The sequence below is a fragment of the Tupaia chinensis genome, unplaced genomic scaffold (genome assembly GCF_000334495.1).
Source record: "Tupaia chinensis unplaced genomic scaffold, TupChi_1.0 Scaffold000644_1, whole genome shotgun sequence".
NCBI lineage: Eukaryota > Metazoa > Chordata > Mammalia > Scandentia > Tupaiidae > Tupaia > Tupaia belangeri.
This window is the reverse complement of record NW_006160165.1, coordinates 6,694,782-6,705,234: the sequence shown is the minus strand read 5'-3', so window position 1 is coordinate 6,705,234 and position 10,453 is coordinate 6,694,782. Positions and strand designations below refer to the sequence as shown.

The following is a 10,453-nucleotide window of genomic DNA, read 5'->3' as shown; positions in this document are numbered from 1 at the left end:
TTTGGTACTTGGTGCCCCTCTGCCCCGGCTTCAGCAGGTACGAGTCCAGGCTCAGCTTGTGGTCCAGCTTCCTCTGGCACTCCTGCGGCAAGGGGGCCGTGCCCTAGACCTGCCTCCACCCCAGGGCGTCCTCCCGCCACGGGGAGCACGTGCAGGGGGAGCCCACAGGGAGCACTCGGAGGGAGCACGGCAGCCCACGCGGGCAGCACGGCGCACCTGGAAGAAGGGGCAGTCGGAGCACTGTCTCCACAGGCTCTCGGAGCGCGGCTTGTTCTGGCAGTACCTCTCGTAGATCTGGAAGTCCTCCATCTGCAGAGGACACCGCGGCCTCACAGCCCGCCCAGCCCATGCTGGGGCTCTGCTCGCTCACACGCCCTCTGGCCTGCCGCTTACTGTGGTGGAGCCCCAGCCCCGCTGAGCGCCCCAGACACAGGTGTGTGCGTGGGGCCTCTGCTGGTCCTTCCCAGGAGGTGAGGGCTGCCTGGTGTGTGCTCATTCACCCCAACGCCCCGGCTCTCCCCTGCAGCGTTCATGTGCCCGAACCCAAACAGAAAACATCTGAGCCCTGTTTAAAACACAGGGGCCCTCGGGACAAGCAGTTAGCGTAATGGCTATGTCGCTGGACTCCCACGTAGTCGACCGTGGTTCAAGTCCCGGACCCGGTGGCTTAAACTCACGCCGGGCGTGTGTGCGTGCGTGCCCAAGATCCCGAGAGGAGAGTGGAGGAGAAGGGATTGCGGCGTGGCCATCCCCCCTGGGGGGTGATTTCCTGCTTTCTGTCTCTCTGTCTCTCTCTGTCTGTCTGGCGAGCGCACACGCCCTATAGCAAAAACCTCTCAAAAAACAACAACAACAACACAGGGGCCCTGAAGCCCCAGGTGGCGGATGTCTGGGGCACAAGTGCTCCGGGTACGTGGGGCAGGTCTGGGGGTCCTTTCTCCTTTTCTCCAGGCTCGTTTTGAGCATGGACGACAGGCTGGGCTACTCACGAGCAGCATCTGTGGGTCACTCCAGGCTTTCCTGGCCTGGCCTCAGCCCTAGAGCCACCCCTGAGCACTGTCTCTTTACTGCCTGAGCCAGGATGCCGCCGAGGGCTGTGTGCCCCTCCAACAGGCTGGGGTGGGCGGCCTGGGCTGGGGCTGTCTCCCTCAGCCTCGCTGACGGTGGCCGGGCAGCGCCAGGCCGCCTGAGGCTGGCAGCCTGCCCCTTGCCGGGGCTCCGCCTCCTCCCGACAGCCCACTGCCAGCTTGCAAGGCCCCCAGACAGCCACTGCCGAGGACCGCTCTGGCCGCGCCTCCCGGGATTCGGCCGTTACTCGGCACCGCGGGCCTGCCGTGCGGGTCTGCGGCTTTACAGACCCCTGTCCCCAGCCCTCTGTGCTTACCCTTGGCCAGCTGTAACCCCGATAGTACCCAAGTAGTAAATAGAGCATTCTGGAAAGAGGTCCTTGGTTTCAAACTGTGCTTAATTCCATGTAGCCGAATGCTAGGTAGGCTCGCACCCTCGCGCTCGGTCCCCCGGCAGTGGTCTCCCCTTTGCCCACGGTGTCCGCCCGGTTCCACCACCAGCCCCTCAGCCCCTATTGCGGTGAGCAGGTGAACCACGGGTCCACACAGACTAGACCCATCCCTGGGTCCTGGAAGGCGTGTCTTGGCCGCCCTGGGTGACGTCTTGTTTCCCTCGCTGTGAGCTCAGGCGCCCTCCCCCACCCCCCAGCAGCATTCCCTTGCTCCTGAGGTCCCAGTCCAGGGCTTCAGCCCTTTCAGCCTCTGAAGCCTGCCCACAGGGCCCCGTGCTTGGTCCCACCACAGAGCAGTAAACAAGGCTCCAGTGTCACCTGGCGGTGAGGGTGACTGAGCCAGGGCAAGACCTCAAGCCAGAAGCAGTGGCCCGGGAGGGGGGGCCGGGGTCCTCGAGACCACAGGCCCGCAGAGCCCCACACCTACCCTCTCCAGGAAGCACCTCCCGACCAGCTCCGGACAGTCCAGGTAGCTCTCCAGCTCCCTCAGGAAGACCCTGCACACAGACGCTTCCTTAAGCTGTGTGGGGGCGGCCACGGTGGCGCGTTCGTGGCAAAATCCGTAGGTGACACTTCTTAGGAGACCTCACGCTGCAGCCAGGAGTCGCAGCGATGGCGTGGCCCATGCCCGCCCCCCCCACCATGCTCCCAGGGACCCTTGGCCCATGCCTGTCCCTGCCACGCTGCTGGGGACGCAACCCATGCCCGTCCCCCAGTGGTCCTGGGACCATGGCCCAGGCCTGTTGCCACCCCACCACGTTCTCGGGGTGAGCAGATGCGGCCCAGGCCTGTCCCTACCCTGCCACTCTCTCAGGAACATGGCCCACGACTGTGCCCCCCACCACGCTGCCGGAGCAGCCCACACCTGTCCCACCGCCACGTGACCTGGCTGATCCCACGCCTTGGTGGTGGTGACAGAGGTTGGAGAAGGCTCCTTCCCCAGCAGACGAGGTAAGGCCCATGGTGGGACAGTCAGGGTGCTGCGCCCCGGCCCCAGCGTGGTCCTGGGCATGTGGTGCGCTGTGTGGTTCCAGGCCAGAGCCCTGAGCCCAAACTGGGCCCTCAGGCAGCAGCGCACACGCGTGAGCCGAGTTTCCGTCTACACTCTGACCAGCTCTCGGCCCCAGGGTCCCTGAGAGAGCGCAGAGCTGCCTGGGAGGCCAGTGGGGATACTGGCTCTGTGGCTAACAACCCCGGGGCCGCGCCAAGGCCTCTGCACCCTCTCCGAGGGAGAAGGCTCCTCATCCACCTGGGCGAGGTGTAGCCAGAGGCCCATGGCCCTGCTCTGTGGCCGGCTGGGCACTGTGGAGCAGGGGACACACCTGCCCTGTCCCCAGGACACACGGCTGTGTCTCTCTCAGCACGACCTCACCCAGGTGGCCTCGTGGACAGCGGTAAGGGGAGTGGCGTGCCCCCCAGGGCCCCTGAGAGGCTGGCAGCCTGCCCCTTGCCGGGGCTCCGCCTCCTCCCGACAGCCCACTGCCAGCTTGCAAGGCCCCCAGACAGCCACTGCCGAGGACCGCTCTGGCCGCGCCTCCCGGGATTCGGCCGTTACTCGGCACCGCGGGCCTGCCGTGCGGGTCTGCGGCTTTACAGACCCCTGTCCCCAGCCCTCTGTGCTTACCCTTGGCCAGCTGTAACCCCGATAGTACCCAAGTAGTAAATAGAGCATTCTGGAAAGAGGTCCTTGGTTTCAAACTGTGCTTAATTCCATGTAGCCGAATGCTAGGTAGGCTCGCACCCTCGCGCTCGGTCCCCCGGCAGTGGTCTCCCCTTTGCCCACGGTGTCCGCCCGGTTCCACCACCAGCCCCTCAGCCCCTATTGCGGTGAGCAGGTGAACCACGGGTCCACACAGACTAGACCCATCCCTGGGTCCTGGAAGGCGTGTCTTGGCCGCCCTGGGTGACGTCTTGTTTCCCTCGCTGTGAGCTCAGGCGCCCTCCCCCACCCCCCAGCAGCATTCCCTTGCTCCTGAGGTCCCAGTCCAGGGCTTCAGCCCTTTCAGCCTCTGAAGCCTGCCCACAGGGCCCCGTGCTTGGTCCCACCACAGAGCAGTAAACAAGGCTCCAGTGTCACCTGGCGGTGAGGGTGACTGAGCCAGGGCAAGACCTCAAGCCAGAAGCAGTGGCCCGGGAGGGGGGGCCGGGGGCCTCGAGAACACAGGCCCGCAGAGCCCCACGAGCCCCACACCTACCCTCTCCAGGAAGCACCTCCCGACCAGCTCCGGACAGTCCAGGTAGCTCTCCAGCTCCCTCAGGAAGACCCTGCACACAGACGCTTCCTTAAGCTGTGTGGGGGCGGCCACGGTGGCGCGTTCGTGGCAAAATCCGTAGGTGACACTTCTTAGGAGACCTCACGCTGCAGCCAGGAGTCGCAGCGATGGCGTGGCCCATGCCCGCCCCCCCCACCATGCTCCCAGGGACCCTTGGCCCATGCCTGTCCCTGCCACGCTGCTGGGGACGCAACCCATGCCCGTCCCCCAGTGGTCCTGGGACCATGGCCCAGGCCTGTTGCCACCCCACCACGTTCTCGGGGTGAGCAGATGCGGCCCAGGCCTGTCCCTACCCTGCCACTCTCTCAGGAACATGGCCCACGACTGTGCCCCCCACCACGCTGCCGGAGCAGCCCACACCTGTCCCACCGCCACGTGACCTGGCTGATCCCACGCCTTGGTGGTGGTGACAGAGGTTGGAGAAGGCTCCTTCCCCAGCAGACGAGGTAAGGCCCATGGTGGGACAGTCAGGGTGCTGCGCCCCGGCCCCAGCGTGGTCCTGGGCATGTGGTGCGCTGTGTGGTTCCAGGCCAGAGCCCTGAGCCCAAACTGGGCCCTCAGGCAGCAGCGCACACGCGTGAGCCGAGTTTCCGTCTACACTCTGACCAGCTCTCGGCCCCAGGGTCCCTGAGAGAGCGCAGAGCTGCCTGGGAGGCCAGTGGGGATACTGGCTCTGTGGCTAACAACCCCGGGGCCGCGCCAAGGCCTCTGCACCCTCTCCGAGGGAGAAGGCTCCTCATCCACCTGGGCGAGGTGTAGCCAGAGGCCCATGGCCCTGCTCTGTGGCCGGCTGGGCACTGTGGAGCAGGGGACACACCTGCCCTGTCCCCAGGACACACGGCTGTGTCTCTCTCAGCACGACCTCACCCAGGTGGCCTCGTGGACAGCGGTAAGGGGAGTGGCGTGCAGTGGTGGCTAGGGAGCAGTGCTGGGGGCCCACTGCCGAGAGCAGGGAGCTGGTCGGTCTCCGGGGACAAGCGGCCTTCGCCCAACTCGGGGATGATCACCAAGCATGTCACGTGGGGGAAGAGGCCTTGCAGAGGCACACGTGGGCGGGCCGGCTCCGTGTGCCTGCAGGTGGCACTCCCAGGTGCTCGAGCCCGGAGCCAGGCGCATCGGGGCACAGGTCGGCCTGGTGAACATGCCTGTGGCCCTCTGTGAGTCCCTCCCTCCAGCCAAGCATGGCCCAGGGCGGTGCGAGATGGGGTGGGCGGCCCGAGCCCACCTGTGGTGGAAGTGGTAGATCTCTTCCATGTTGCCGAACAGAACCCCCTTCTTGTTGTGAAGGCCTGAGGGGATGAGGTGTGCCATTAGGGGGTTCTCCATCTCTGCTGCGTAGCCCTGCGGGGCGGGGCGGGGCGGGGCGTGTCAGCACAGATCCTTGGCTGCAGCGAGACCAGCATGCGAGGGCTGGACGCCAGGCAGCGGCCATGCGCAGCCCTGGGGTGCGGACCGCCGGCAGGCACACAGCTGCCTGAGCTCCAGTACACGGTCCCCCGACCCCAAATAGAAGTGGATGTGGGGATGGGGGCCCCACCTTCCTCCTCCTCCTCGCCCTGAAAAGGCCCGGTCTTGGAGTACAGCTGGGTGTGAAAATACGTCCACACTCACGGCTACTGCCACTCCAGGACCCAGAACGACCCAGGGGCTGCCGTGCCGCCAGACCGCAGCCAGAGAGACCCCCGACCAGTCAGCTCCACCTGCCCTGCCTGCTCCCGAAATTCCCACACGGGAGCCCTTCACCCACCGCTCCCTGCAAGGAGCCCTGTCCTCAGCGCATACCCCGCAGGGCCACCTTTGTCTGTGACCCTGTCCTGCCTCCTGGGGGGCTGTGGGCGGGGCAGTGGGCGGAGCTGCCCCGCCCGGCCCTGCCTGGCCCTGCCCGGCCCTGCCCATCCCTGCCTGGCCTCACCTCGAGCACGCACAGCAGCTCCTCCACGTAGGCACGCTCAGTGTCCAGGAGCTCATTCATCACGTGCCTGCGGACAGCGTGGACGGGGGTTAGAGCTGGGTGTGGGTGGGCATAGCGAGGCAAATGGCTGCTCAGTGGGGATGGGGTCTAGGCCGCTTGCCCCTTGGCCCTGTCCCCCAGGCCTGGCCTCATGGCCCTGCAGCTGGGATGTGGGGGCCACGGGGCCTCCCAGCAACTCGCTGCCTCCCCCGGCCTCGCCTGTATGTGTGGGCGGTCACGCCCCTCTCCTGTGTGAGACGGCCTGCACAGCCCCACCCCAGCCCCCAGGCCTGGCCGCTGCCTCCTGGCCAGTGGCCCCACCCTCGCATCCCCACAGCAGCTGCAGGGCCATGCAGTCAGCACTGCCACCCTGCTGTGACCCGGTGGCCTCTGCTTCATGGAGCGGGGTGGCCGTGGTGGCCTGTCCTCACCCACAGCAGCTCGGTCAGTCCCGGGGCCCAGGGCACTGAGCTTGCTCAGCACACCCAGCGGCCCGCGGTACAGGTTCAAGGGGACATAGCAGGCCTGGAGCTCCGCACGCCACGGACTGGGCAGCCAAGGTGCCCTTCTGCATGTCTGGGGGCTCCCTCTGGAAGCCCCTCGACCTCCATCTTGTGAACTTCCCCAGAAGGCAGCAGGGGCAGGGCGTGGGTGCCGCGGCTGCCCCCCAGCTTCTGCTCTGCCCTGTGTCCCCTGGGGAGGCACAGCTGTGGGGCGGGCACATCCTGGACCCTGCCGGCCCGTGGGTCAGCGGGCCTCTTCTCCCATCCACCTCGAGCCACGGTGACGCGGGGCGTGGCGGTGTGCTCGTGCACGGACTGAGAGCAGGCCAGCAGAAGGCCGCGGCGTGGGCTGCCTGCTGCCCAGCACGTGTCCTGCCTCCCGGAGGGCCTGGGCCTCGCCGCCTCTCCTGTTGGGCCTTCCCACGTGACGCTGCGTGTTTGCATGTCCTGGTCCCAAAGGGGACCAACCAAGGGGTCTGCGGTCCCATCTGTACGATGTGCCTTAAATTCTGGACTAAGGACCCCAGGGAGCCAGAGGGTTTGCGAGCCCACTGCCCGCCACGCCAGCCACTGCCCACATGCAGTTACTTCAAACCCAGACCACTGGCTGCCAATCCTGCCAGCCACGTTCTGCCACCCGGAGGCCCCACGCGGTCAGGGCTCTACAGAGGTGGTGCTGGGCCAGGACGGGGGGCATGGTTCCTGCTCGAGGAGGGCCAGCTGGGGAGGTGACGACAGCAGAAGTCACCTCACTTCACCCAGAGCCATTAACGAGGTGCTGGTGTGCTTGGGCGATATGGAGGCTGGTGGGGCCCTCGACAGCACGGGGGCCGGGAGGGCCGCCAAGAGCCTGTGTGGCATCGGTCCCTGCCCGGGTGCTCACGCCCACGCCCGAGTCTTCTTCCTGGCTGCCCACACCCCCCGCGGCGGGGGCGGGGAGGCGCCTGGGAGCCCCCGTCTTTCCCCGGCCGCCCCCCCCCCGCCGCGGCGGGTGGGCGAAGGCCACTGTGGGAGCCCCAGCACCAACCGAGCAGACACGGGGCCTCGCTCCGGAGACCTCACAGAACCGGGCATGGGCGGGCAGGTCAGAGGCTGGGCTGGCGACGACCTCAGGGTGTGTAGGTGTGAGCTGTGGCTGTGGGGAGCAGCTGGGCCTGGCTGGCAGAAGGTCCTCCGGGGGCTACGGGCAGCCCTGAGGGGGGTGAGCCCAGGGCGCCCGTGCAGGGCGGAGGGAGGGAGCACCTGGCCAGGAGTGAGGACAGCAGAGGTGGCCAGGCGTGGGGAGGAGGCAGTGGAGCAGTGGAGAGGGGACCGTGAGCGGTCCCCATGTGCCAGAGGCCATCCGGCAAGGTGTGGGAACTTGGCCGCCATAGACACAGGGCCCTGGCCAAGCCCTGCACACTCAGAACGGGGGCCCTGAGCATGGGGGTGGGGCCTGAGGCCCCTCACATCTGGCTCCTTGGCAGGGGCACAGCGTGACCTTCCGAGAGAAATGTCGGCTTCTCCCCCTTCCAGGTCAGCGTCTGTCCCACGCAGGCACACGCTGCACCTCTGCACCGACCCTTGGCGTCTCCGAGGCGGCCCCGCCTGCCCCGCCAGCCCCGCCAGGCTCTCACCTCCGCAGGATGGCCAGGCTCTCCTCCTCGTCTCCTGCCGAGCTGCTCCGGGTCGGCCCGTCACTCACCTCACTCTGGAGACAGGAGGGTGGGTCAGGCCGAGCAGCGACTGGGGCAGCCTCGCACACTGAGTCCCAGGTGTGTGGGACGCCGAGAGGCAGGCGCCGCAGGCGGGCCTTACCTTGGCCCTCCGGTAGGGCCCTCTCCGGAGCGCACTGCCCTCAGAGCTGGGGTACTCAGTCCCACGCCAGCCACCTGTGCAGAGAGGTGGGGGTGGAGACGCTGGGCCTTGCCCTGGGTGTGCTCGGGGAAGATGTGGGGGGCCTGGTTGGGACATCCTGGGGCAGTCCCTGCCAGACGTCTGGTCTCGCTGAGTCTCCAGGACCCTGCGGGGCGGGAGTTTTGCCCAAACCCCGGGAGGCGGAGAGGTGCCGTGAGGGGCAGTCAGGGAAGGCCTCAGGGAGGAGGGCGGGCAGATGAGAGTGTCCTGCAGCCTGGCTGGCACCTGGACAGTTCTGGGGCACAGGGCTGCTGGGGGCCCGCGGCAAGAACAGTGGTCAGGGAGCCCGGGTTGGGCAAATCTGCGGCAGTTGGCATGTTCCTGGCCGGGCCACACACCTTGATGTGGCACATGGCAGATGTGAGCGCCGCTGCCCCCACAGTGTCACCGTGGGAATGACGTGGCCGTGAGCCACGCCTTGCCCTGGGCCGGGCAAATGGGAGGCCTCTCCAGGAGGCTATGAGCCTCCTCGGCTGCCGCGCCAGGCCCACCCCTCCGGGGCCCAGGGCTCCCTCTGCCCAGGCCAAGGTGGCCACCACACGTACCCGGGGAGGGGCAGGGCGACTTGGTGAGCGCCTCCGGCCGAGGGGCCACGGGCTGCACAGGCCGTGTCTGCTTGGCTGCCAGCTTCCTCAGGCTGGCCTTCCTGCGGTGGAACATCTGCTCTGTGCTCTCCTGCTTCTGGAAGACCTTCTGCACATGCTCCTGGAACGACACCGCCAACCGCGGGCTTTGCGCACCATAGCGCGCAGACTTGCCAGCAGTGCAGCGCGGGCCTCGGCACGGGCACCCACCGTGTGCCGTCCCTAACCCGCTCTCCTGGCCCGACCGCCCTGGCGTGGCAGGTCTGAAACCAGCTTAGGGAACTGGGGACGCTGGGCCCAGAGCAAAGTGGGCTGGAAGGCTCTGGGAGCCTTCTGGGACATCTGAAGGCCACCCTGGGAAGTGGCTCCCTGGGCGCACGAGGGCAGGTGCACAAGAAGGTGCCTCGTGTGGAGGGGCAGCTGGCCTCAGTGGGCTCCCAATAGAGTGCGACTTCGCGAAGGACTCGGCCCACAGCAGGTGTCCGGGCGGGAGAGGAGGCGCTGTCCAGGGCAGCAGGGAAACGGGTCTGTACTGAGGGGAGCTTACTCGATGGCCTGCCACTACGCTGCCCTCCAGTGCCCGTCTCCCACCCCAGGCACCAAGGAAGACGGAGGCGGGGCCTTACCCTGAGGTCTGGGGTGAGAATGGACTGGTACTCAGTGTAAATGCTGCTGAGCTCCTGGAGCTTATTCTCGGCCCCCGTCTCCAGGAACTTCTCGATCTCCTGGAGGGCTGCCTCGGCGCCATCTTGGGACTGGCACTTGTCCACTGGCTGTGAGGCCAGCAGGAAGATGCCCTCATCGCACCACCTCATGGACTGCAGACGAGGCACAGACAGACAGGCAGCGTCAGGGTGGCGCCGTCACGTCCCCGCAGGCCGTGTGCAGCCCACCCGCCAGCACGCAGCCCGCCCACGGTTACAGGGCTGAGTGCGGCCGGGCCCAGAGGGGATGCAGCCTGACTTGCACGTGCAGAAGGGACACGGGGCAGGGGTGCGAGGAGCCGTCGCGGTGCCACGCTCCTGCTCCCCTATGGAGACTGCGGCCGGCCAGCAGGACAGAGATGGCGTGAGGCCGCTCTCAGCGTGCTGTCCGCGAGGGCTGTGGGGGGACGCGGCCGCAGGCTGCACCCACCGTCTCCAGGAGGCCGTGCAGCTCCAGGGACCGGCCCAGCAGCTCCCGCCGCCGGCCGATCTCCGCGGCAAAGTGGTCGCAGATGTGCCGGAGCTCCTGGCACTTGGGCCGGATGGAGTCGACGGCGTAGTGCCTGTCCTCGATCAGCTTCTCACCCTCCAGCGATAGCGCCCGGGCCCTGTCCACAGCCACCTGCGGGCACAGGCGCCAGGACTCTCAGGCTTCCTTCGAGGGTGTGGGGACGCCAGGCCACGGAGGCACCAACCCACAGGCAAGGGAGAGGTTTCCCTGCCCTCTGCCGTGTCGGCAGGAACGCCTCCACCCAGCGCCTGTCTGGGCATGCGCGCTGAGGGCTGTGGGAGCGACTCGGCCCGAGGGAGGTATCACCCGTGAGAATCTGGGGACGAGGAGCAATCTGAGGTGAAGGAGCCACACCCACACCTGGTGCCAGGACCCACACCTGGTACCATCCCCACACCTGGTGCCACCCCCACACCTGGTACCGTGACCCACACCTGGTACCAGGACCCACACCTGGTACCGTGACCCACACCTGGTACCGCGCCCAACACCTGGTCCCAGGACCCACACCT

General features: G+C 67.4%; 1 protein-coding gene across 2 annotated transcripts in view; it reads right to left on the bottom strand.

Moving 5' to 3' along the window:
• Positions 1-10,453, bottom strand: part of MCF2L (MCF.2 cell line derived transforming sequence like) — a 76,871-nt gene that overhangs the window by 15,154 nt on the left and 51,264 nt on the right. For both annotated transcript variants that reach the window (XM_027776210.1, XM_027776209.1), the window contains exons 11-19: positions 9,861-10,052; positions 9,353-9,544; positions 8,688-8,847; positions 8,044-8,117; positions 7,863-7,936; positions 5,705-5,771; positions 5,018-5,133; positions 3,715-3,784; positions 217-309 (exon numbers count right to left, since the gene is read on the bottom strand). In XM_027776210.1, the coding sequence (XP_027632011.1) occupies positions 217-309; positions 3,715-3,784; positions 5,018-5,133; positions 5,705-5,771; positions 7,863-7,936; positions 8,044-8,117; positions 8,688-8,847; positions 9,353-9,544; positions 9,861-10,052 (1,038 nt within the window). The remainder of the gene's footprint in view (positions 1-216; positions 310-3,714; positions 3,785-5,017; positions 5,134-5,704; positions 5,772-7,862; positions 7,937-8,043; positions 8,118-8,687; positions 8,848-9,352; positions 9,545-9,860; positions 10,053-10,453) is intronic.